At 45.0% G+C, this 27,926-nt stretch overlaps 1 protein-coding gene across 1 annotated transcript in view; it reads left to right on the top strand.

The window, feature by feature from the left end:
* The window catches only part of T265_00011 (hypothetical protein), a gene marked incomplete at both ends in the record, with an annotated part of 36,762 nt that extends 13,759 nt beyond the window's left edge, over positions 1–23,003 (top strand). The window contains 5 exons of the mRNA XM_009163668.1: positions 3,185–3,312; positions 3,359–3,455; positions 4,537–4,648; positions 12,817–12,994; positions 22,014–23,003. Coding sequence (XP_009161932.1) covers positions 3,185–3,312; positions 3,359–3,455; positions 4,537–4,648; positions 12,817–12,994; positions 22,014–22,121 — 623 coding nt within the window. The remainder of the gene's footprint in view (positions 1–3,184; positions 3,313–3,358; positions 3,456–4,536; positions 4,649–12,816; positions 12,995–22,013) is intronic.
* Positions 23,004–27,926: the final 4,923 nt, after the last annotated feature.

Genomic DNA, 27,926 nt, shown 5'->3' on the forward strand with positions numbered 1-27,926 from the left:
ATGGAGTTCTGAACGCAGGATGTGGATGAGGTATGTCCTATTGGCGTTCTCTACGTGAATTTTAGTGAGGCCCTGGGTAAACTTTTACGTCAGTGGTTGCTGATGGAAATGACTTCCGTTATTGGTGGTAGATTCAGCGAATGACTAACGGACTTCCTCAAAGGGCGTACAATGCTAGTGGAAGTCAAGGTTCATTTGTTCGCAAATGTACAGGTCACCAGTGGAACAGCTCACGTTGGGTGCACTATTTAATTGTTTGAGACACTGGCTGCTCCCCGTTAACTATGATAAGGGTAGTTTTCTTCTGATCGGTCAATCCCCGACCAATAGACTCTTTTCACTAGGGAGGCTACATTTTTCGTGAGCTGGCTAGAGAATGCGACCCAAATCCGATAATCGTTCCATTCTTGCTCACACGCTGAACTCCCTCTGCATTAATGTACGCTGTCTGTCAGAAACAAGTATTCAGGATACAAGTACTGTAGTTGAACTGACTTCCCCCTTGCTCTCTTCCCGCTACTGGTCGCGTGCCCTTCGTGGCGTGGAGACACTGCAGCTGGTCCACGGCGGCGAGGGTCGATCACTACCTGCTGATCATTCTGGAATATCAGCATGAATTTTGACCATGCACTTATTCGCTGCTACCTTTAATTGCGCTTTTTAAGTAAAACGTAAAACATGCACACCTAGCCTAATTGTGGAGAAAATCATGGATCCAGAAACAAGATAAGCGTATCAGAACTGCCTCCTTCAACGCCTGTCTACTAGCCCACTGTTGGATGTTAACGAACACTGAAGACAAATATCTGAAGCTCTGTTCAATCCCGGAACTTTTACCTGCAACTCAATCACCATCGTCATCACCAAAGCATTCGGTATTTGAAAAGACCTGTTAGAGGTCCGATAACGGGTTTCTCCTGGCCGAAATTACTACGCAACTCGACGCATCATCCGACGCCAGGTGATACCAGGAAGCTTGGTGGACCCCAAAGACCCAAGAAGTGGAAGCAGCGGAGGATTCTGAAAACGCCCGCATATTGTTCCACTTGACTCATCGACTGGCCCTTGGAAGCCTCCTGTCAGTGGGATCATCATGAATCAAAATAGTTGTCTTATATTCGTTGAGTACAATTCCCTGGTTGGTTATCTCCAATCGGGATCATAAGTCTTTACCAGAAACGTGGGCTGTCAATAGGAGCCCCCTTCATCCTCAGAGGTATCCAAGTGTACATCCCTTCTCGGGCCTCATGCACCATCAATGATGGTAACACACCATCAATACATACTGGTGCTTGACTCCCACGCAACCATGAAAGAAGTAAGCCTCAGTGAATAGAGGTGACTGAGAGTGGACAGTGTATGACCTTGCAACGAAGTACGAAAAATACTAACCAGTAAGTTTAGTCGGATGGACAACAACCGTTCGTATGCAGCATACTTATATGGACACGACACAAGACATTAACCTTTGGTGAAACATGAGTGGATCCTTGACGCCATCGCTACCACAGAATCGTACAGAAATAGTTTTATGAACTTGACTTGTAAGATTGATGAAGAAGTGAAACTTCTGGAGCTGCCGATATCGACAACAACGCCGTTAAACAAAATATCTGCTGCGATTCTGGGTAGGCAATTGAGAGCAGTGGCACAGAATAATGAAGGGAGTGAGGATTCTTGAGCTGAACCGACGTGATAGTTTGAGGCTCTGGACCCACGGACGCGTTGAAAATATCCAACTTTTCCACCACTCTTGCTCACTGATTCTTTAGCGGGACACCTATAACGAGGGTGCTTAGGATTTCCACAAAAGTAACATGTTTGTTGTGTAGAGGCAGAAATTGTTTCGGAATTAACAATGGACAAAGGAGTAGACACAGAACAAGTAACGGGTTGTCTGTATACATATGATTGTGATTGTTCTGTGCAAATTCAAGGGCTCGCGCGGCTTCGTGGGCTTTGTCAAGGTTTGATTCACACCACGTTAGCAGTTCCTCCCGAATGGTATTCGACTGCAGTCCGGTTATCAAGGCATCCAGAACTGCTTTGTTTGTATGTTCCACAGCAGATACTGCTTTGAATTCACAGTCTTTAGCAACTGAATTCAGTTTTGTGAACGAACTGGTCGACATTTTGAACAGGTTCCTGTTTGTATGTAAATAAAATATGGCGTGCATACGCGATATTTTTCGGGCGAATACAAAGCTTTTCCAGCAAGGATATCGTAGAATCGTAGTGGCTACATTCTTCAATGCAGTCTACACTGTATGGTCAATGTGACGTATGAGTTTCTATTTCATTTAGACCTTTAGGTTTGATTGAGTTAATTTAAGCTTTGTATGGGACCAATGAGTTCATCGTGTCATGCCATCTGATGAGTGACAAGCGGCATCGAAAACCGTGGGTCGGAGAATATGATCCATTTCTTTATTAGACGATTAGATTGCTGCAAAAGTCGAGTAGTTCGTGGTTGAGGTTAGGAGGAAGACAATAGAAGGGCGTAACGTACGCTTTGGTCGTCTAATAACGGTAGCACATGAGCTGAAAATGTACAGTGGGAAATACAAGTTAATGGTGTATGCAAAGGATTGGTAACTGCTAGCTGAACGCCCATCCTCATGATGATGAAGTACATCTGACAATGGAGGTGTGATATTCAGTACGCTAAAGATTTCATGTTGTTGGTTCGCCGTACTGTGACATTTCCCCGCACACCCGTTCATTTTTTTTTACAAAAGATCGTTGTCAGCCACTACCCATAAAGTTATTGAAAGCTCTTTGACAGCCCACGACCAGTTTCGTCCTTCTTGGGACTCATCGGATAAATGCAGCCCCCGAGTACTTCGCTAACGATTGCTTGTTCTTCGTGTGCCCCGTATATCTGTAGCTCCACGCATTTCACAACTACCATTAGCAGTAGTCTTTGCCATCATGGTGAACTATAACGTGAGAGGAAGTGGCCTGGTTACTGGCTTATCAATTCGGGTTGTGGAAGATAGGTGGTTGATGCGTGTATTATGAGGGGTTTGTTGCCATCTTGCTATGCTGACCAGGAAACCTCTTAATTTTCACTACAAGAATTTCTCCGTCATCACTACCTCCTATGACCTGCGTTTTTTGTCTATAAAACATTCGATTGGTTGTGTGTTTTAACCGGACTAATATAATATTACTACTTTTACAGCTTGTTTATCGATAACTGTAGTCGCTATGCAGCAGCCGCAACAGCAGGCCCCAATCCTGCGACTAATCATGGTCGGGTCTGGAGGTGTCGGTAAGAGTGCCCTCACTCTACAGTTCATGTACGATGAGGTAACGTGCCTACCAAGCTTTTTGATGTTAACTATCCACCTTGTAGTTTGTTGAAGATTACGAACCAACAAAAGCTGATTCCTATCGCAAAAAAATCATACTTGATGGCGAGGAAGTCCAAATCGATATTTTGGACACTGCTGGTAAGCGTGCTGCACTCCTTATTAGGTGCCACCTCTTCGTTTTTGTAATCTGCTTGGAAATGTGATATTTTCATATCTAGAAAGCCAGCTATTCCAACTTGCACACCATTTGTTCATTCGACTGAAACAGTTGTTTTTGTCCGTATGCAATTGGATTGCTATGATTTCCGCGTCAAAGACTGGTTGTCTGTCCCTCTGGTGGCATGGGCACCGAAGGGGTGCTACAGCTGGACTACAACCATACATCCTTTCTCGCTGTTTCTTGTTCATTACTTCTGTTTTGTCGGTTTTCAGTGAAGGGTGTTTATAGATAAATTAGTCTCTTTCCCCCGTGTCTCGGAAAACACTCCTTTCACCTTGAGTCTCCTATGTTGATGCCTAAATATTCTGAATACTTCAATTCCTCCGGCGCAGAACAGTGTCTTGCACAAATATTCATCAGACTGATTCACACGTTATGGAGAAGTTTAAGTTAACCCGTTGTGAACTGCGAAATTCGCTCAAAAACTCAAAAAGATTGTCGTGCACTTATAAATGACAAAATGGATCATACTTGCAGTTTTTCGAAGAACTTACCCCTTTCGTCAGCGGTAGTTATCCGTGGTTTCGTGGGGAACCGTGGATTTGAGCACCACATCCATTATGCAGACTTATCGACAGCTCGTCACTTCGTAGCGGAACAGTGGTGTGCACTTTCAATTTGCCCAGTTTCTTGTGGACGATATACTGCCAGTAGAGCACAAGGGGGCGCTGGTAATATCATGGTGTTTTTTCATGGTGCGTTTTTCTATCGAATTAGTTATCGCGCCAAATCACAATGGCATTATGTCTTTTGGGCCGTTGAAATTTCTATAATTTTGAAACGGCGGAAATCTGGCTTTTCATACATGTTACCATACTCAAGATTGGTCAACCCACAGTTCCCCAAAATTCGTGTACTAGGCTGTTGTTCTCTACTGAGAGGTGCGGAAAATGGGTGATAAGTTTCTTACTGTCTATTTGGTTTCTCTGGTGTTCGTAGTCTGGTCTCTCCGATACAGTTTGTGCAAAATGTCTAAACACCTTGGAATTATTTTTTCAGGACAAGAAGAGTACATTGGTATCCGAGAAAATTACTTCCGTAGCGGGGAAGGTTTTCTACTCGTTTATGCAATAAATGATCTGGAAACTTTGAGAGCCCTTCCCGGATTTTGGTGAGTTGCCGTCACTCTGTGTGCGCTCCACATTCCTCTGCTCTTAGTTGGCCTGTTCATTTTCTCTGACAACACGCCACTGGTGCGGCAGTCACCATTTCTACCGTGAATGTTAGCTCATTTAATTCAAGTTCATCTGGCTGGATTTTGGAGTTCCTTTGTGTTTTGATTTCTAACACGAACGAAACCATGTTTACAGTTAGCTTCCTTTAGAACTCATATCTGTTCGTGTTCCTCGGAGGAACCCGCAGATTGCTTTCTTTGGCAACTGTCGGAAAAGCTTGCCGGTTGTGCCACATCTTTGTCTCGCGCGTGTCGCTCAAATCCCCATTACGAGGCTGTTGATATTAGTTAGTTAAACACAAGTTGGTTACATGCCGTCAGTGTGTCATATGGCGAGTATATTACCTCGTTGTCATCTCTTTTTGCATTTTACTAACTAAACACCAGGATCCAGTGATATTCTTCCCTGCCAAGCGAATACGTGACCCGGCCATGCTCCATATATTGGAGTTCATCTGGGCGAGGACGTATTAGTGTTCCTTTACTCTGAGCCCAACCTACACGCTTTTTCGGATCTCAAGTATATTTGCCTTTGTTTCACTACGCCTATCACGTTAAAACGCAATGAAGGACACCGGAGGTGTTCGCATTCCACCCTTCATTTTCCGGTTGAATCAGCATCGACATCCACCGCCTCATGGTGTGCCAGGAAGCTAATAGGTTGAAAAGGTTCACCACTCGGGTAGATGACTTGCTAAGACTTCTTTGGCGAAATCGTATGTAACGACCCTTCAGCCGCACAACTTGTAACGTAACTCGAGAAATACACTCATCTGCAGATCAATTTGGTTTTCACGAGAGACTCAACTGAATCTCTCGTTTATGGTATTCTACAACTGAATGCGCTGCAAACAGGCCGCTTCATGATTCAGTTGGCACGATGTTCCGGATATCGCAGTATATTTTCATAAAAGAAACTACTCACAAGGTGGGCTGTCGAAGAGTCTTCAGCAACCTTGTGAGTAGTTTCCTTTGTGAAAATTGTAACGTACCTCTTACGCTGAGTGACCTGAAGCAATTTCAGTAGGGTTTAGTTTTGATGTTGCGACCATACCTGTTTCGAGTTTTCACAGAGGCTGTTCGGGCGTTTACTGATGAGTTGTCCCTAACCCGGTTTCCTGTCTCGTTAAGTTTATTGCTTTCGGACAGCTTTGATCGTCTGGTTTCAAGAAATAATCGTAGCCATTTTATTCTCTCATGCTGGTCGTATTCGTTTCCCACATTGGCCGTAATCATTGAGTGTTTTGTGTAAATCCACTTGTCCCGAAGGTTTACTATGCTTTGTTTGGTGAGTTGATTTTCCTCACAGAAAGTCGAGAACCACAACACACGCTGTCATCACGTACACGTATGTACACCGCTGGAATTTCTGCCGCACAACACTTCGTTTCATCTGCGTCTCTCTGTCTTGCAGTGGAGCTTTGTGACGAAATTTTACTCCTTCTGAATATAACCAGGATCTTTGTCCCATCACTCACTGCTGATTATTCGTCACGGCGTGTAGTGTGTGCCGGCTAGGCGATGACATTGATTTTCGTATTCCGCTTTGTTCATGGTGTTACTGGTCCCACCCAGAGGAAGTGAAATAGTCCTTGTGTAGTCCCCGATATGCTAGCTGCTGCCTCGGAAATAGGTCTGTGTATTGTGAATGTTGGTCTCCCAGTCAGTCGCCATGGCAGCTAACATGCCGCTGAGTTTATTCGCCCTTTGCCGGAACAGGTGCGTACACACTGTACTCCCAACAGAACGGACTGGGTGTTTGTGCCAGACTGTGGATCACTCGCTGTGTTTTCCAGGGCCGTACCGTGCCTTTACACCTGATTGGTCGCTTTTATTGGTGCAGTTATCTCATCCGATTGCACTGCGCAGCCAATTGCACCTGCAAGCTGTTGAAATATTCTATTCAACATAGTAGCAGTTACTCGGTTGCATTAGCTGACACGGTATGGATGATGAGACCGAACCAGTGTGCAGGGGCTGCTGGGATATTAGAGGCACTCGTTTGCCTACTATGCTATCAAGATTAGGACTCCACTTCCCTAAAGCTACCAATTCGTCTCTGTTCTTCCAGTACTGAATAAATATGGAAGCGGTAAAGATGGCTTACCAACGGTGTTCGAACAGTTCTCATAGTGCTATCAAGTCACTTCCGTCTCGATGATGGACGCAACGCGCCACGCCGCTACAACTCTGTAAACGCACACGTGGAAGAATATTATGCAATTTGGGTTCAGGTGGAAAATAAAGTTGATGGCAACTCGGGGACTGCAACTACCTGATGAGCCCCAAGAGGGCGAAACACACGGTATGGATGATGAGACCGAACCAGTGTGCAGGGGCTGCTGGGATATTAGAGGCACTCGTTTGCCTACTATGCTATCAAGATTAGGACTCCACTTCCCTAAAGCTACCAATTCGTCTCTGTTCTTCCAGTACTGAATAAATATGGAAGCGGTAAAGATGGCTTACCAACGGTGTTCGAACAGTTCTCATAGTGCTATCAAGTCACTTCCGTCTCGATGATGGACGCAACGCGCCACGCCGCTACAACTCTGTAAACGCACACGTGGAAGAATATTATGCAATTTGGGTTCAGGTGGAAAATAAAGTTGATGGCAACTCGGGGACTGCAACTACCTGATGAGCCCCAAGAAGGGCGAAACCGGTCGTGGGTTGTTGAAGAATTTTCAGCAACCTTATGAGTAATGTATTATGCCTATACATGATGGCAGTTATTCATGCAGGTCCTGCACACAGTAGGCTACTGACTGTTCGGTTCATCATCATACATAACTACGAAACAAAGACCGACTTTGTTTCTGTTTGGCCACTCGGGCATGATGAGTGAACAATGACAGCTTTGATACTTCAAGTCGTATATCATTAGCATTGTGCTATAGGCGACGATTCTTCCATGATGGAGCAATCCGACTCGGCGAAAGCCGATGCACAGGAAGCTGGTTCCTACCTAAATCAGAGAAAAAGTCGCGCAGCAACGGCACTAGATTCAACAAGGCTTTACGTAACAAGTGTGCGCTTTGACCTTGAACAGCACCCCTGTCTATTATTCTCTAGGACGAGGAATCATTTGAAATGCGGATAGAGATAGTAGACTTTTTACAAAAACAAACTAATTGACTCGAGTGTGCACTCAAATGTTGCATACAAATAGTGATCCAGTCGGTCTGTAGAATAGAGACCACTTTCACCCGCTCCTTTCGGGAAACCACTTTCTTGAAACGACAGTAAGTCGATGACTTTGCTGGGCAATATTGAGGTTCCAGTGAGGGGGAACTTGAAAGCCGAAAACCTGGGAAAAGCAACGTTCGGTGCAACTTATTTGATTCGTACCTTCAAGGTCTTCGACTCTTATGTGGTAGAACTAGCCACCGTTTCGGTATGTCCGATTTCATTTCGTCCTGCTGTTGGACGATCTATACATACCAATTTTATGCTTGACGGTGTGTTTCATTACATTCCGCTCTAGACGTATCGGCAGACTGTTTTACCACGATATGACTTTGGATGATTTGGGCGACGACTGATAGTGCCTGGGTTGAAAGGATTGATTGAATATGATCAATCCGCTTCCACATGTCTGTCTGGCTCAAGAAAATTGCGACACGTCTTCAGCGAAATAGGCCAGATAGAGTGTGCAGCCAAATATTGGTTCAGTTACCCGTGTGAACGTGCAACCTACCTTTTTCAGCATGCCAGTGGTTGAATGGTCTATACATATTTGACATTAGCATGCACTGCTGTTGATCGCATTTCTGTCAGTCCGGCTTAGCAGGTTTGAGTTTCGTTCTCCGAGTCATCATAGAGAGACAATATTGAGATCAATAGCATTCCGGAAGTGCGAATAGTGCATGAATTCACTTTTGCACTATCAGAAGTATGTTTTCCTCCCGTCAGGTGGGACTATCCTACTTTCCAGGTAAACTGCAAGTCCTTGCTTCGATAAGACCTTTGCTCAAACTTCCGATACGTCATTTTTCATCCACTTGGAAACCCTGAAATTATTCCGCGACTGAAGGATCAGTGCGAGTTTGTCACACTGGTGCTCGTGACCGAGCGGTTAACTGTTCGAACGACTAGCCAGAAGGTTGAAGGTTTGAAACCACCTGGATTTTCATAGAGTGCGCGCACTGCTAGTGATTCACAATAAGGATAAAGCCGCGTAGGTTGACTTCAATTACAGGACGAAATATCCATTAAAAATTCCCAGGTCTCCTTACACTACCAAAAATCCAAACGTTAGTTGTGTAAATTCGGCCCTACACGGTAAGTACCAAGCCGGCTCTCGAATCATCTGATGTGCAAAGGTGGCGTTCCTGTTCAAATTTTCGTAGGTGACCAGAATGGGACTGCCACAGTCCTTTGTTTTTTTTCTCTCACACAAAAATAACTATGCTAATCAATTGAGCTACCGCAGCCACCACCTTAATTGATACGTCGAGAGAAGATGGGATAAGGTTTCAATTCTCTCACATTTTCCTTCATCAATATTACTAGAAATGTCAGCCACACAATTGCTTTGCAATGCCTGGAATGCATAGGAAAGCGCATACTGAGAGGGGATCTTGTTTCAAAAAGTTTCCTGATAACAGTAAAAATGTTGACCAAATTATTTGGTCTATTCAAACTGCCGTGTGTTATCGTGTGCTCACTACTACAAGTCCTTGAGGCGTTTCCGTATAAGACGTCAAGGATACTGGATGCCGATTGATTTTCTTTTCATCTTTTAGTCCTGAAGATCAACAGAAATAAGCTCAATATAGCTCAGTGATTAAGGCCCGACCTTACTGACCGGAAGGTCCGTAGTTTCGTACTCAACTTCTGCGTCTGGATTACTCTGATTTGTGCCTGGGCAATGTGACGGTATCTCAAACCTCGTACTTCATTCCGGTGGCAGAGCAGTTAGCTACCGAAAGGGTGCTACAGCTGAGCATTTTTGCAAGTCCGTAGTTTCGTACTCAACTTCTGCGTCTGGATTACTCTGATTTGTGCCTGGGCAATGTGACGGTATCTCAAACCTCGTACTTCATTCCGGTGGCAGAGCAGTTAGCTACCGAAAGGGTGCTACAGCTGAGCGATTTTTGCAAAGTATAAATGGAAATAGTAAGATAGGATAATTCTGCAAATGACCACATCGAGTGAAAAACTCAGCAGGTCATGCAATCCATACGGTCTGGTTCTTTACAGAAGACCGGATTATTGTGTGCTTATTTGGATTGATCGATGGCCTTAGCTAACCGATTTGTAAGTAAGGGGAATATATACCATCTTTATATTCCCATAAACCTGTGCGAAGGCTGCCTTGGGAATGCTTTGCACCACCTGTAATTAACGTACGACCGACTGCCGTTTCATCTCCCATCCTCTCAACGGCTTGCTTACGCGGACTGAACAGGTCTTATCGGCTTCATGTAGATGCCTATTCACTTGAGCGATCACCCTGTGCGTGTCAAGTCCGTGTGATCGCGCCATGTGGGTTCATCAGCTCGGCTGTTTGTCATTCACTCATAGTACAACAGTAAAGTTTTCGTCCGAATTAAGTCTAATGAGTAACAACTATCATAATCACTTTTGTCTTTTGGGACTCTTCCACAAAGGCACCACTAGTACTCACCTCCCCTGTCTGAATTCGACCATTTTTGACGAGACCTTTGGATGGCGTGATTCCCTGTGTTTACGCGTGTTTCTTTCAGAGCCGGAGGAACCTGAAAGAACGAACACTCAGATAGTCCCGGTGAGGCCACGACGCCATCCGTTATTTACCATACAATATAACTTACACTCGTATTTGTCTTCAGGGTTTGGAAATCAAACATGTCAAGGAAAAACTGTCCCGTGTTCTTTATCGTATTACTCTCACTCTACACTCACGATCCAACTTACCGGTTGCGGTGACCATCGCTAGTGACTAGGCGACCGTCCCTAACGGCATTCTATCTGTGTCTGGTGAATGACATATATGTGTTCCATCTGTTTATGTTATCTATATTCCTAATTGGCTACATTGTTCGAGTGGATGTAGCTTCTTTGTTGAAAGCTTCGAAAGACAGGAATCCAGATTTGGTTCGATTTGCACCAAGGACCTGAGCTGACCTGGTATCTCCGTTAATCTGTCGTCCTTTTTGGGTCAGATTCAGTTCACACCACTCAAGAATTGGTATTTATCTAACAAGTTCTTTTGACCTGTCAAAACTTTCTTACTTTTTATCGAGGTGTGCGTTTCAAGAAGGTTCCTTTGAGTACATGATACCCGTACGAACAAGCCCACTTTTTAAGAGGTTCCTCACAGTTAATTAGGTGTGGTTATCGTATGCCTGCTATACGACCGTCGATTAAAGTGCAACGACTGAATGCCTTCGTCCGCCATCTTCATCAGGATGAGCTAGTCCCTCAACACTCCGGTTCCTGGTTTCCTTGGGATCATGCCATCTACATTGTATGTCTAAATCCGCTTTCAAAATGCAGCACCTTTAACCATTTGAAGAACCACACTGAAGAAGGAAAATCTAACAGTCTAACCGTAACACTTCCATTTCGGAAGTTTTTGAAGGGAAACCGCTATGATGAGTGCCCGAATGCGTTTATTCCGGGAGTTCTATCTTGTGCTAACTATCCAGCTGCCCAGTGCACCCACTTCACCCGCCTGACAACTGCAATACCAAGCCAGTAGTATGCAAACCCATGCGGTTTACAAGAACAAAGAAACTAAATTCGACGTACCCGGTACATCTGAATCGGCACCAAACTTAGCTTGATTCTTGTTAGCGGTGTTTTGGCGGTAATAAAAACTTGTGAAAATTCACAGAAGTGAATAATTTGCTGTTCGATGTTGAGTCCATTTTGAGTTCTAATCTATTCGTGATTTTCCGTGTTCAGTGACCCGTGATCCGACTGAAGCCCCTTGGTCTTTGATTGGAGTGAATGACACTGTGCGCTACGGTTTATTCAAATGAAGTGTACCTCACGCCAATATGTAAATTATCCAACGACCTTTAGTGCACCTGTTTTTTCGACACACTGCCTGCTTGGACGACTGACGGATTCTTCTCAGATTTAGGCACTTCTAAGCAGAGTGTGTTGCGCTGTCCAACACGTTGAAACATCACGACAACAAATTAGGGGGCAAACGAAAAGCCGTGATTCCAGAAAATGAAGCTGTAGATTTTATGTAATCCGGCATGCATCATTGAATGTCTTGAATCATTGTTGTGAATGGGGAGGCATTGGCTCTCGCTGTCGCCAATAACAGTATTATTGGTACTAGCAACAATCAGAAGTGGTGGAAGCAGCTTTAGACCATGTACGGGTCGTACGATGGCTCCAGGTGCTCGTCTGTGATTGTCAGAAAAATATCCATAAACTTTTTGTGGGTCACAGTGGCACGGGACCGACCAAACGCGGTCTCGATGAAAGGTAGAAGAGTACGGATGCCGTTGACTGCTTGTGGTTCAACCTTCCAGGCAGGTTACATACGTGTTAACGTAGGTTCATATAGCTTACCCTTTCTCATCCGGCTGACCTCCCCTTGATCCAACTTGCGGCCGCATTCGCATCGGCGAGATGGTCCAAGTGGTTAGAGCGCGAATTTACTGACCGGAAGGTCCGTGGTTCGAACCCGACCTCTGCCTCTCGACTTCCCCTGTCTAGGCTTGGGCAACCTGACAGTATCCCAGCCGTCGTGCTTCCTTCGGGTGGCATGACAGCTAGGCACCGAAAGGGTGCCACATCTGGACGATTCGCATCGGCGTAATGTTCAAAGGTCATGTGCACTTCCGAATTGTTTGCTGCAACAGTTTGCCTATGGAGTTATTTTGGCGTGGACTGAGTTGAGTTGTTCAAACGAGATTGATGTGAAAATGGATGCGAACAGATAATTATACCCGACAAGGAGTAGACCACCGGTAGACGAGCCCTTGTGTTATGACTAATTTTCTGTGAATATCAACAAGTTAGTAGTCACTGCCTGTCCATGTTCACTGAAAGTGAACTTGGGATCCACAAGCAAGCATAACAAACGTGTACTTGCTGGTGATTTTCATTCCATATGTGAATAACTGCTGACTTACGGCTTTTTTGTCCTTCTGTAGTGATCAAGTGTATCGCGCAAAGAACACCGACAATCTTCCCATGGTTCTTGTTGCCAATAAGATCGATTTAAAGGATAGTTCCCCAGTCTGCTACACCGAAGCTGGACAGGAATATGCCCGACAGCTGAAGATTTCGTATGTCGAGACGTCGGCAAAAACACAACAGAATGTCGATTTCGTGAGTTTGATTTTCTCTGCCCTGATTATTGATGGTTTGGCTTTGTAATGTTTGACTCAACCCATGCAGACCCCCTAGCGGTGAGAAATCTTTTGGATTTAAGTCGGACAAATTAAACCGCTTACAGATACCGAAAATGTTTAGAGCAGTCTCTCTCTTCGTATCCTTAGGTAGGACGTCATCAACAGTGATCACTGTAAAAACGTAGGCAACGACTGAACTGCCTGGACGGTGTCCTGCTTAGGAGGTGCGAGCGAACAGGCCAAATTACTCTGAGTGACCTCCTTACGCACAGGAACAATCGAAATAACCTTTTGTTCGCTGTTTGAAACAATGGTGCATGTCTTCGACATTCGAGCTTAGGCGTTTTATAGCAGAAGGCGGGTTTATCGAATACCGCTGCTTTGGAGGCTCAGCGCTTAGCATCACGTTGAGGGATGTTATTGCTGTACCGAACAGGACTGACCTCATCGGTTCTCCGGTTACATTAATTTCACATGCATATTATGTTGACTATCACGGCCACTAGCGATCTGAAGCCCCAAGTAGGGTGAAGCAAGTAGTGGAATGTCCAGGGGTTTTGGCAGTCCCCTCACACCACCCAGATTCAACGATTTCTTGTCAACGTTTTGTTCATCGATGGTTATTCTTGTTCTTTAACATGTTCCTGATGATTGCGGCCGGCCGGAGGTCATAAGCGCTGAGTTGTTTGGTCCTCTATCAAGCGGTAAATCAACCTGATGGGGTTACAGATAGTGTCTTCGAAATCTCGTGGCAGATCAAGCAATGACTTTCAGAAAGTGGCTGAAGTATCTCAGTGGGAGCCATCTCTTAATCAGGGGCATTGCTGTATATTCTTTGTTATTTCTAGTCTACTATGACTTGGTTTACTTGGTTAGTTGCCCCATCCTTACTCGGTCTTGTTAAGCAACTGAGCAAAGCACGCTGTCAACACGATAAACAGACCATATAAATGAGGGGATGCCTAACCATACCAAACAATACATGTCTGTTAGGGCAAAAATTATCCATGGGATGAGACGATCGTGATTTTTCTACCCCCTCCCGCTGTGCCGTATTGTTCACACGACTCTTGCTTCGTTCTGAAAACGTTAATGAACTTGTTGGCTATTTTACGTAGTGATGGAACCGCTGGTGGGACTCAAGAGTACTGATTCAAGGATGGCATTGGATTCTGTCGCAATCGAGTATGGGTAAAGTGGCGGAGAGCTCGATTTAAAAGAACATCCTGTGGATGTATTGAAAGTTGCCTGACGATTGGGGAAGGCTGAATACAACAGTGGCGAGAACGCTTGCTCCATCGTGCACGTATGTCTATCAAAATGTGGACCCTCAAGCCATTCAGAATGCTTCTTAGGCAAGGTCAGTGGTCTGACAAACAGGAATTCTGCCGCGTCCTGAAAGGCAGGTGGTCGTTCTGGTCACCGTTTCTGACACGTCACAGGTGACTTACATAACAGATTCAGCCTTTTTCGTAAAGGAAACTACTCACAAGGTTGCTAAAAACTCTTCGAAGCCCACGACTCAGCCTTTTTCGTAAAGGAAACTACTCACAAGGTTGCTAAAAACTCTTCGACAGCCCACGACCGGTTTCGCCCTTCTTGGGGCTCATCAGGCAAGCGCAGCCCCCGAGTTTCCGTCAACCTTATGTTCTACTGCCTTTGTCTCATCTAGCTTGTGTACTTTTAAAAACCCAGCTCGTTCAATTAAGTTGCAAATAACAGGTAGTTCGTTTGAGCTTTCTACCAATTGCATCCTGTGTACTCCGTAAACGAACAGCCACTTGAGAGAAAAATGCGGATATGGCTAATCGATTCGCGTTACGCGCCAGATTATTTCTTATGCGGTAATATTTGTGCTCAGAACCATACTGAGGATGCTACGCATGGCTCACACGTTTCTTACCAGCTTTATCGGTAGTTTGTCGGCCATTGAAACCACTTCAAGTCCTGTGTCAGTAGATCATTTGCTTTTCCAAAGCAATTCTTTTTAGGGACATGTTTCAGAAAACCTCATGGGCCATGTCGTGATTCCATAAATCAATCAATCGCCTCAGGAGAGTCTCGTCTTATTGAAGGAAAAGGCTGGCTCTTTATCAATGTGTACATAGTCCTTTCGGCCACGATTCTAAACTCTTATTTAGTTGTTCGAATGCGCTCGACCGTGATTGATCCAGCTATTGATTGGTTCTGCCGTTGTTTGGGCCAGCCGACCGTTGTTTGTTCGGAGTGCTCCGATTGTCTATGCTGCTGGCACAACAAACGGACCCTGATGATTGGATGACCTTGGCCTGCGTCTGCCATCATTTGTACACCGTGAAACACTCCAGCCTTTGATCGAATTCAGGTATTGGTATCGGCTGTATTATGTTCGTTATCGTTGAGATCCAGCTGAACAAATCGCAGTGGTTCTTTAAGCAACTGACCGTCTCCTTGGCTACCCTATGGACCTTGTGTCTGAATCTTACGGAAGCTTTCTTCACTCTCTTACCCCTTTATGCTACTATCCAAGAGGGGCGAATTAATACATGTATTGTTTTTAGCAGCTATCCTTGGCCGAATTCCTCATCGACCTTGTTCATTTCGATTAACGGCTGACATTGGCCTCAATGTCTGCAGCAGTCTACCAAATTAGAAGGCCATTCTGCAATGAAAGAAGCAAGCAGTTACGTACTTTTGGCATGCCCCTGACCGTGTTGTGATGATGTTCAAGGTCATTCACAATGTTTCGTTTCTATTGTACGCCCTGTCAACTACCATGACAACACGCCAAAGCCCAGCAATCATGTGGTGCTGTCACTGCGCTTTCCGACCCAGGTATGGACTAAAACACTCAAATTGCCAGTGGTGCAACCCAAAGAGCAAACCGATAATAGTGCGGGAAACACATAATTTGGCCAATTTTGAGGAGCGGAGATGCGGCATCGTTAGAAAAAAGGTCGTGATCCGATGAGTCGTTAACTTGTTTGAAAGATGAGCTGTTATGATCGAAAGGTTAAAATTGGTTTAAGAATATTTTCATAAAGGGAACTACTCACAAGGTTGCTAAAACCCTTTGACAGCCCACGACCGATTTTGCCCTTCTTGGGGCTCAGTCCCCTAACTTCCGTCAACCTTATGTTCTACTTACGTGGGCTCCATAGTGTCCTATCCACTCGCGAACGAAGGGAAGGCATCACATGATAGTTCTGGTGCTCTTGCTTGTGTTTCCGGATTCTTTTGTCACCGTTATACTGACACACCCTGGTACGCAATGTCCCATGCGGTTTACACTGGGCTTCTCATGATACCAGCTGAACGCCCTCTACCTGGCATAAATCCTAGGGGCGTGATTAGAGGGCGTACAATGAGAGAAGTTTTAAAGACACCAGGACGCCCAACTGGTTCTCCATAACCGTTTAATTAGATGAAGCCAGTGAAACAGTTGGAGCCCTATCTGTCTGCAGGGTAACCCGGTGACCTGAGCCAACCATTAGACAGCTAGTAGCTAGTGATAGGCAACATTCAGCCTGTACAACGCCCGTCACTGAATGTGACCACCCCAGCACCGTTGTGGGCTCTCCAGAATACCGAGAGTGCTAAGCAGGTCGTCTGCAGATTTATACTTGAAATACAGGAAAACAATAATATATAGTTGTAGTCGATTATGGGATTTATAAAAGTCGCATTCACATCACTCTTTTGAGCTGTCAGACTCTCCCCATGGTTAATTCAAGAGGGAGACATCTTTGAACTCGAGTTTCGTTCTTGCTAAGGTTCATCAGCAGTGCATATGCATGAACCCCGGACATTTCATATGCGGAGTGATCGTGTTAATCCACCTGCGCGTGCTGGACCCAAGTAAACGGGTAAGGGTATTCACGGCTGAATGGACTGATTGGCCTGTCCGACGCCTTGAACAGTTATCCATCGATCGATTGACCTCATCAGGTTTTCTCATCAGGTCACTTGACAAACTTTTGAAACATACTGGACCACTTTCGGCTGGTTCCAAGGGACTTGTGGATTTTGTACAAAATAGCGACATTAAACTCGATGCTGTAAAATAAAATACAGACCTTGAGATACTAATGGATAATATGAGCACATCGGTAACCAAAATCGCGGGCTTCACGTCATGAATCAAAGCTCATCGTTTTCGAAAATCCTGCTGTCTTAGATGATAGTGAGGGTTATCTATCTCTCATATGTTAGTTCTGGCTTGTGAAGGCATACACACCAATGGTTCAGCTGATCATATTGGTTACGAGAACATACGGGGGGCATTGGCCGCACAGTGCTCTCATCTGCAAAACCTTTGTGAGTGGAATAAAACTTTTTGCGCCAAAATGTTGCATTTTGTTGCGTATGTACTCAGACCAAAAACCACCCTATTCTACGTTCATATTTTTGAAGCTCACTAAATTTCATTGTCCAGTGATGCAAACATACCTTCGGCGGAAAAAGTCTGGTGGAATAATTTCCTGGCATCGCTGAGGCCCTGGGATGCCTTTATGGGGCTCAAAAGTTTGGACTCGTATTCTGAACTCAATTGCCTGTCTCTTTTTGTGCATTAGGGACACTTCGTTGCTTTCGAAAAGTCACTTCCATTTTGCGAATACTGAGAGCCAACATACGGCTGCCCCACAAGACCGGACAGGCTTGTCCATAGGCTTGTTGTTACAGTGCGACATAGTATCAGCGCTTTGAATACACGAACTCATTCACGTACAAGAATACGAGTCGAAACGAATAATGGGGCGGGTAGTCTCGTTAAAAAAACCCGCCACTTGAGGGGGGTGAATTTCGGTCACATGAGATACTGTTTAGTGTCAATTGCGTGGTTCAGCAAGGTGTACGTAATTCCTGTAGGAATTTAAACAAATATGCCAACTATGCCTGATGCTAGTCGTCTCTTATTCAGGAGTTTCCTTATGTATATATTCCCATCCCTGACTGGTATCCTTGGTTAACTACCAGACTGTGTCTTGTGCACTGAAAACCTGAACCACTACGATAGAATTCAATGCAAAGTAGTTCTGCATTGGGCAACCCTTAATTACTTGTCCGACCCTGATTTTCCCCACATTTTTCAGCAAACGCCATCAGTCGGTAACCACAAGGACAAAGCCAAAGTGGTCCAGACGTAAAATTTCCGTGCCCCAGCCACTGAACACGGTAGGGAAGGTCAACTCAAAGTTGAATGCAGATTAGTAGCTTTATGACCAGTAGCTCCTACGCCTGGGCAATTTGGGTCAGCATAGTGGTTAATTTATGGGACTTCTCGGGTTCCTGAACTGTCCATAAAAATTCAGGCTAGGTCAGCGCATCCATAACATTACTTATTGCGAGCTATTATGACAGATGGAGGGCATAACGCGGGTTAAGTGGGCTAACATTCACTCACCCTCCTCATTAGCATTGTGATTTTCAACGTCGCTTCGTCCCCTTGAATAGCTGTCTTGGAGTTTGGTGCCACTGATAGAATTCGAAAACGCATTTCGATTGAGAGCAAAATTGAAGATGCTGCTGATTATAGAAGGATCACGTGGACCCCATCGTGGAAGGTGTTTTGCACCAATAGTACCCAGGCCTTTCGGAATCTCTCAATCTGCCAGGCCAAAGGTCATCCACCTCTCTGCTTGCCGCGCTCTGAATGGGGCACGGAAAACAGTATTCTCCGGCAAAAGATGACCCGGTATTCGCAAGACGCTGTCTGCCAGTGAGAACTAAGGATAACTCAGTGGTTAATGCGTGAACTTACTGACCATAAGGTCCGCGGTTTGTACCCAGAAATCGATCAGTCATTTTATCAGCTATAAACCGTGTACCATAGGCACATGAGTTCCAACTGCTACAGTTTGGATCACCGGAAAACGGGAGAGTGTGCGGCATACAGCCAAGCCTTGGTAGTGATGACATGTTCAGTCGGTACGGAAATCGGGTAGCTATGAATTCAAGGTGGTAGCTTTGATGTGCGATAGCGCCATTCGTGCCAGTGTCACTAGCCATTGGTAAGTTGAGTCCCGGGGTCCACATTCAGAGAGGCGGCAGTTGCCGACCCGGCTAAGTTTACTGGCTAGTGTTTCCATACCTCGTTGCCAGGTCATACACTGTCCACTTCTCGGTCGCTTCCACTCAGCACAGAGCTCAGCGAAAAGAGTTCTGTGAGGCAGACTGTCTTTTGGCATCTCAATCACTCCTTTCTAGGCTTGGGTAATATCTCGTCGCTTGTGCTTTTTCGGATGGCATGTCGCCTGGACACCGAATGGGTGTTTCCTTTAAGCGATTATTAGTGTTATTTATTATTATCTACCGGTGCTATGTTGATATTTGTGATAAGTGTTCCACCTCATCTACTAATGTTAGCTGTATTCGTATCTAGTGTTGGTGGTGGTGCCACGGGAGCGTTTTTCGCTCAACAGGTTCGCTCATTTATGGGCGTGAATACATTTTGTTGTTCGTTTTATTAACCCAGTTGCAACCTATGCATACATCAGCCTAGACTTGGTCAACAGGTTTCGTTCGCATGAACAAGGGCTTGGTAAATAATCGATAGTTTTTTATTTGGGATGATTATTTACTGACTGCTTACCATGCTCTTCTGGAATGATGACTTCTCAATCGGTTCCAAACTTTTTCCGATTGCTTGAAAGGTCAACAAGATTACGGCGAAAACAACAGCTCAGTTTTTCTCCGTGTCGGTACTTGGGCTAATTCGATTGGTCAACCGGGGGGAGAGGTGCTTGAAAGTGGATCAAATAGAGTTCACTGCAGCCGATCGGTTTTCGTTTCGGCCCAGTCCGATAAAGAAGAGTTTGACAGTTGTCCAGAAGGCAGATATTCTGGAAAAGCTTCTTTGAACGTATATAGAAAAAACATTCAGAATACCATAGCTTATAAGAATAGCCAACTATTTCTGTCGGTGGGGTGGGGCAAGATAACGAAATCTTCGAGGATTACATACAAGCAGAGCAATAAGATTTTGAAACATTTTGAACCCAAGTATACTTTGGTATCTCATAGGCTGACAGAATGCACCACTGAACTTAATTCCATTTTCAGGATGTATATTGACCGGAAAAAGCGGACAAATTAGTTGAAGATTTGTGATTTTTTACTTACTATATGAGTGTGCATTGCGGATCTTCTCAGTAACTGGCTGACTTATCCATTGCGTTCACCCTATTTACAGTTAGCTATGCACTATAGGTGTGTTCGTTGATAAAGTTTATTCGTCCACATCTCGTCACTCACTCCAACTCTCACCACTGGACCCACACTTTAACAATGGCTAGTGTGAATCCTAAAGTTGTAAGTCCGATGGTGTTCTATGGTTCTAGATAAGCATGGTGTGAAGCTCGTCTAGAATTTTCGAAAATAAGTGCACTAAATTGTGTTCATTCTGGTCTACAACTTACTTTGCGCCAAATGAGTTGATATAGCAGGCGCATGCCGAAACGCGTATCAGCCTCCTATTCCCCAGCACTTCCATATGATGCTAATGTTCCCGTCCGTCAACATTATTCGGTGGGGATTTTCCTGCGGAAAAGGTGGGTACACACGAGAAACTGCGACTTTTCAGAGTAAGAATTCTACAAAAAGCCCGATCCGGGTCTAGCCAAGTAGAACTTGACCAAGTATACAAATATGCTGCTTTCAAAGGTGCGATATTATGACGGACTGGAGTGCATTATCCCCCGATATTTCAGTGGTCAGGGCGTGAACTTGTTGAACAGAGGGTCCGTGGTTCGAACCAGACCCAGACTTATTGACTGCTCCTGTCTAGGTTTCAAAAACCTGGCAGTATTTGGGCCTTCGTACTTCCCTTGGATGGCATGGCAACGAGGCACCGAAGGCATGTTGCAGCTGAATAATTTATTTTTCTAGATTCTTCTAATAATGCCCGGATTACTAGCTCTTTCGAGAGTGATTGGCACAAATGACGAAAGATTCTTTCTATTGATAGTTGGAGAACGTTCGTTTGCCTGGCATCTAGCTACATATCCGTTGTACACCTTCACTAAGGGGTTTTCCGACCACCCAAGTGCAAGGGCAAAAAATTTCAGCGGTTGCCCGTCATCCGTTAGGCTAAAACTGAGGTGGACCAAACTCACGAAATACGTACACTTTGAGCAGTCTGGTTTGTCCACAGTCTTGAAACCACCTGCGTGTCGACGTTATCGTTAACTCTTTTTCGTTAACCAGGATCCAAACTACGGCACGGTTAAGTATATGCACTGCTAATGAGTTTTAATAATAGGAAAACTTCAGTCCAGCGCTCACTTTCTCTCGTTGGTGTGCGTCACAAAAGGAGGAGGGTTGTTCAGACGACAGTGATGCGAACGTGAACACATCGGAGCGTTTTATTCTCGTTGTAGCGTGTGAATTCCCTTGTTAGGACAACAGAACATAGGAGTTGCACCATATATCACATAGATGACTATCTACACGCCACTGTCGGCCAATGAATTAAGAATGGTTGTTATCCTCTCATTATTACTTATACGAAAAATGAACCCCTGTTAAGGATGCGTACGGTCTAATTCGACCGCATTGGTCGTGTTGGATGGTCTTTTCTTGCCTATCCAACCGTTAGATGAAGCACCTTCCGTCCTCATAGGAGATACGGCGGCTTCGATATGCGCTTCCAGCTCAATTGAGGGACCACCACAACAATCTCAAAGGCTGTACGGAAAATGCACCAGCATCCATGAAACATACACCCCCTTTTTCCAGAGACATCTTGGAATCTACATTATTTGTTTGGTTGACCACGGTCTTTTGGTGGAATGGGGTCGGTTACTCAGGCTAAAACTGACATCACGTTTTACTCCTCCCAAAGTCCTAATTGTTCCATCGTGTCTGCTTGAGGTGGGAAAAGTTCTAGTTAACCAAATTGCACGAAGTTTTCCCCTTTCGTGCTGACTTGCGAAAGTAAGTGATTCCCATTAACAACATCCTTGTCCATATACTGGAACATTTTTCGGTTTTATTCCATTTTTTTTTACATACAATAGGTCTTTGCGAGGGTCGCTAGAGAAATTCGACAACGCCAATTGGCCCAAGTCCAACGACCAAAAGCAGTGACAGCCAGAAAGCCACGAAGACGTTGTACAATCCTTTGATCGTATCCACCTATTCACCGCTTCGCCCATTGTCCCTTCGGTTCGAATGGTGCCGCTTAACGGTCGCTGTGTGCGGTCTTTTTCCTTTGTCGCATTCGTCTTGGGACACTTGTGCTACACTTCCATTCCTTACCTTTCCATTCATATTCAGCTGTCTATCACCGCCCATTCTAATCATCTTCGACTATTTCACCTTATTCCATCTTCGTTCTGCACTCGCTCGCTGGATGGTGACCTGGCGGCACATTTCTCACAGAAACACTCCTACATGTCTAAGACTTTCCGAAGTGGTCAACTTTCAAGGTGATTTTTTTCCCACTGGTCCATCTTAGATTCACTTCACCAACGTCTATCGCCTCTAGATGTGCTTTTTGTTAATACAGTATAGGAAAACTATTCCAGACGAACAAAACCGAACTGCAAACTGTTGTGCTTCCGCACACTACTGAGACGTATTCTTACTGAAATTGGTTGTGTTGGTCCTGTTACTGCGCCCATTTCTTCTTAGGGGCACCTTCATTCCCAGTCACTTCAGGTGCGGGTTTTATTCATATGGACCGCTATCTCGCTTTCTTTTAACAATGTACTTTTGCTTGGACGTTTGGAGCTTAGGCATCATCTTCCATTTGTGTTCCAGATCCTTTGTTGTATCTACCGCAGGTTCATAGTCACGTGTCCGCCCTGGTCATCGATGAACGACCAGGTAGGTTCCAGACCCCCACCCCCGTGCTTTTGCTTTGTTGACCAAAGTACCCATCCTGTTTTATCTATCTGTTCAATTGATTTGTGAATGTTTGTCCGTGTGAACTGAGTACTCCTCATAGATGGGATCAGTCCATGCTTCTCGAACTTCACATGCAGTTTTTTTCTATCCACTTGTTTGGCCACTGTTTTGGGGGAGAGAAAACGGATTCGGTTGGTATGACTTTCGTGTCTCTGGCCACACGTCAAGAGAACCGCATATCAGTCTCTTGAACATTATTCATGGAGTGGGTTGGATCTTTATGGACCCATATAGTGCTCTGATTCTAAGCAGCACACTATATTCGTTGTTACAATTTCCTTACCCAGCCTGCTGCAATAGTTAAATGGTGTTTTCAACACGATAGTGACTGTTGGGGACTCACATAGAGCAATCGTATCAGCATAGGTCTCTGCCGTGTCACCGTGAAAGAAAATTGGCAGAAATCTGAGGAACTGAAAAATAAACTCAACTCAGTCGTTAAATCCGCTTGTTAGAAGCTTAATAACCCCGTCACAGCAGTGTTGCCCTTCATTCTATACCTAGCGTATGATACCACCGAATAGAATCCCTACATGCAAGGCCAAATGCTCCATTCACCTTGGTAATGTTTGTGGGCCAGATTACTGTGCATATCTGTGCTTGTTCATAGCCGTGACTAAAGTAAGGCAACATCTCCAAAACTATCGATATGCCCCTTTCCAACCTTATTTTATCTTAGAATGTCACGTCTAGCAAGTGGGCTTACTTTTCCTTCAATGGGCAACGCTCATCTACGTTTCCAGGATAGTTGTTTGCATGCAAGAGCCTAGATAGATGGGTTAAACTAGGTGACAGCAAATGTAAACTTTCGACGGGAAAGCGTGTAAAGGTCAATGTGACAGGCTCACCCTCTTCTCTCTATTAACCTGCAGATCTGGTCCAGAGCTGTCACCTCTACACGGCAGTATTTCAGTTATCCCGCGGACTGCGCTTACCAGAACTTGTTATGCCAAGTTCAGCCATTCTATGAGGGCTAAGGAGAGAAACCAGATGAAAAACAGCGAACGCCACTAACCATATTTCGAGGCCGCCTTACCTTAGTACGGTAAAAGTAAGGTATTTTCACCGGGCCACTAGCATGTCCGGTTGTGGACAGGTTAAAAAGGTCAACCCTAGATATCACACCCTCCGATCACCCAAAGGTCAACCGTACCGCCAGTGGGTCGTCCTATACGGTCCAAACAACCTTAAAAACAGTGAATTGCTCACTGTGGCCCCAACAACCTCAGCTATACACATTGGCGTCAGAAATGAGGCATCGATGCCTGGCTGGCTGCATTCCAGGGGTCCAGGCCGACAACCAAGTGGACCAGAGTGTCGATTCACTGACTCCGGGTAAGGGCCACAAAGACAACTCTACCATCATCCGCCCTGTGGTGCAGACTTTTGTGTGATGTGTGAATATCCCAAGTAAAGCTCTTCCGGGAGGTTCAATATGTCTTGTCCATCATTTCTTATCCACAATACCCCCTCATCCTTGAATTCCATGGCGATTGTAGATAATTACAGGTTATGCAGCGCGTAGTTGGTGAGGTTAATAACCGACGTCAGATGCCGACCCATCCCAGCTTCCTACTTTCAAATTCAAGAATACATTTGCCTTTGGGACTGAAAGCATCGGTTTCTTGTTCAATCGAAGTACACTGTGCGTCCAATTGGACTGGGTATTCGTCAGAGTGAAATTTCTTCTCCAGATATGTAATTTCTGCGTCGACGGCATCTTCCCTATGCACATTCCTCTCGGTCAACCACATAGCATTCTAAAACCTTATGTATCTTATTCTTCAGTTGAAGAATATCGTAAACAAGAGATTAACCTGGGATTCAGCTGGGTCTCCCGTTACCATCACTTTAATTTGCAAATGAGTGTGTTTAGTCATTTAGGTGTGTCTTGTTTGATAGACCACTGCAGTAAAACTGGAAATATTGTCCAGTCTCTCTTGACGTCTGACTAGAAGAATGTCTGAAAATTCGGCACTGTTAGTGGTCTGTGCCCCAGGCGGATTCATACGGTCTGTAAAGGTCACACTGTCGTCTACACGACGTTCCTAAGGCGCCTTATTAAAGAGGTCAGTGGAGAGCTGTTGTTCAATCGTTCCTAGAAAGACATCCGGACCAACCGTATCCACTCCACCGATTGGTCTACGTGCCTCATCTTCGAATTCAAACACTGCATTTTCTATATACAAGAGTATCAGTTCTTTCAGGTATCCTAACCGGCCATATTAAACCAAGGGGAACAGTGATAAAGGGCCACGATTATTTTACGTTCTGATGTAGAGGTGGGCCTTTATGAATAGGGAATAAACGAGTTAGTCTTATAACACCTAATAATCGTTCAGTGAGTTTGTAGTAGGTAGCCAGAATGGGTCTCAGAGCCACGCCACCTTGTTTTTTCTACTCCTCGAAGGCGTATGGTAAAAATTTCGATCAGTTTCAATGTGATGTAGTGTTGAATGGAAATACTCTTATGTGCCATTGAGCTGAAATCTTCATGGCAGAAGGTGTCCTTCGCACAATCAAAACCACAGTCGGTTTGTGTCCAGACGTCGAGCGATCGATATTCCGACACCTTATTGAAGTGGAAAATCGGTGGCCCAGAGACGACTTTTTTTCAGGCATACAGACAAGGAAACCTCAGTTATAGAGTTTAGATCTGTGCCAATACTGGCATCGGTCCCTGCAGAATCTCATGGATTTTGTGATACTTGAATGAAGAGGATGCCATACACGTAATTATCAAACTTGTATGCCGTACACGATTTGCGGAAATGCAGCAAAGTACCAAAATTACTCGCAAGAGCAGTATGTTGGCCAAACTGGGTGAGTCTCTACCGATAAAGGCCGCAATGAAACTGGGGATAGGCGGTTTGATAAATGGATGTCAAACGGTAAATATGAGCGTTGGCAAAATACTGGATGCTCTCATGGTTGGTGATTTCAGGTGCCTACAACTTGAATCCACAGCAAAGTGAGACAGGGAGAAGATTAGGAGACGATAGTGTGGATAATAAAGACAGATGAGGGCCTAGCAGTCTCATGTTTCCGCCTATCCACCCTGCAGTATACAGCAGCTAAGCTACTCCTGATGTGTCTTATGGCTACGTATGGGCTGAGGTACTCTTAGAGTGCCGAAGCATAGCCGGACGAACTTGTAGTTCCGAAAAGAAATCTGTAACTCAAAAACCCAACTGCAAGGAAGCGTGTGTAGGACCACTACGGCAATTCGTCTTAAGGAAAAGGCGGCCGTATGCCTCCTATCCTGAATTTGGGAGACCATACCTGCCAGACAACCAATCATTGGCCATTCTGGTGGGGACATTGCATCGGCTGTACAGCTCATTGACTGTCGTACCGCGCTACGACCCAATCCCTTCGAGGCAGCGTGGCATCCTTGTTGCTCTCTACGGTGTGGATAAAAACAGTAAGCGTGAGACTAGTCACCTTTTGCGCTAGGATGCTTTGACTGTCCGTTCACTTTGCGACACCTACCACATTGTAATTAAACACCGATGCTTGTTTTTCTTCTGTGCACTGCTTTTCAATCTATCAGTCGCCAGAGGACACGGTAGCGCCTGATAAAACAATGATGTTTCCTGTAAACGCTTATCTCTTATGGAAGCACTACAAGCACATCCGTGAAGATGTTCATTGGTCTGCGGCCGCCTGAGTTTAGCGCATTAGGTGGCGCTGTCCTCTCAACTGGATACTCACTGAATCTCTCGTATAATTTACTCTCCAAGAGAGTAAGCCAGTCATAGTCCAACTCTTGTCTCAAATGGCAGGATATTAGAGATATCGAAGTAAGTTTTTTGACATGATACTACTTGTGCATCATATATACATCCTCGGATGAACTAATTCCAAAATTTTCTATACTACAAAATCCTGAAAGGAGCTACTGAGTGTGCACCTGATATGAATCTCTTGAGGTTGCTGCAATATCTGGTACTAGAACCAGAGTTAACAAGTTCAGATAAAAGTGGAGATAGGCCGGTGAAACGTCGATGGGAGACCTTTACCAGGTAGAACGCTCTCCATACCAGTGGATCTGCGGGAATTCAAAAGTGGAGATAGGCCGGTGAAACGTCGAGCGGAGACCTATGCCAGGTGGAACGCTGTCCACACCAGTGACTTCCATGTGGAGTTCCCCTTTATGATATCCCTGAAATGAATATGATACATAAGTAGTATCATGTGTGTGTATATATATATATATTGTAGATCTGCAGGAATTTGGCAATAGCTTGACTGACTTCACAGTCAGTAGCTTGGGCGAAATGTGTTTTGGTGATGGCATTCTACCTGAGAGAGTTCTTCGCTCGAGGTTTCGCCTCCCTGTTTCCAATTTAACGTGAACCTGCTAACTCTGCTTCTGGTACCAGATACTGCAGCGACGTCACGTGGGGCGGACCCCACGCAGCACAACGTGCTCCGATGTGTGCACAAACTTTCTGCTAACGGTAGCGAAAACTGAAACGACGAGGTTGTTGGTATCTGAATCGTTGCACGCTGTGGCATGTTATCCACTGAACTGTATCTGAATTGTTGCACGCTGTGGCATGTTATCCACTGAACTGCGTGTTCTCAGTAGGCGTAGTTTGGTAGCCTACACACATAAAAAGGTGTGAATGAAGGAAAAGGACAACTGCTGAGTGTTACGCAGAGTGTTTTCCACGAAATCATCGGCTGACAAAAACGTCAGTCACCACTTCAATGAGCTAGATATATAACGATGCTAATCGGCTTGTAAATCGGAGGGCTATTTGTCCTATAAAATCGCCCATTGCGTTTTCAGCTGAAACTCGTAGTGAACGGATCACTCACGTGATGCTGCTTACCTCAGATTGTTGCTACCACACCTCTGATCAGACGCGAGGATCGAGCTGAATGAAGTCACAGTGCCCGGGAATCGCATGTATCATAAAAACCATGGTAAAACGGGAAGTCATACCAATGACCTAGCGGACTCAGTTCTGGCGTCGTCGATCGAATCGCAGTGTTAGTGTAGGGAATGTGGT

The sequence above is a fragment of the Opisthorchis viverrini genome, assembly GCF_000715545.1.
Source record: "Opisthorchis viverrini unplaced genomic scaffold opera_v5_1, whole genome shotgun sequence".
NCBI classification, from domain to species: Eukaryota; Metazoa; Platyhelminthes; class Trematoda; order Opisthorchiida; family Opisthorchiidae; genus Opisthorchis; species Opisthorchis viverrini.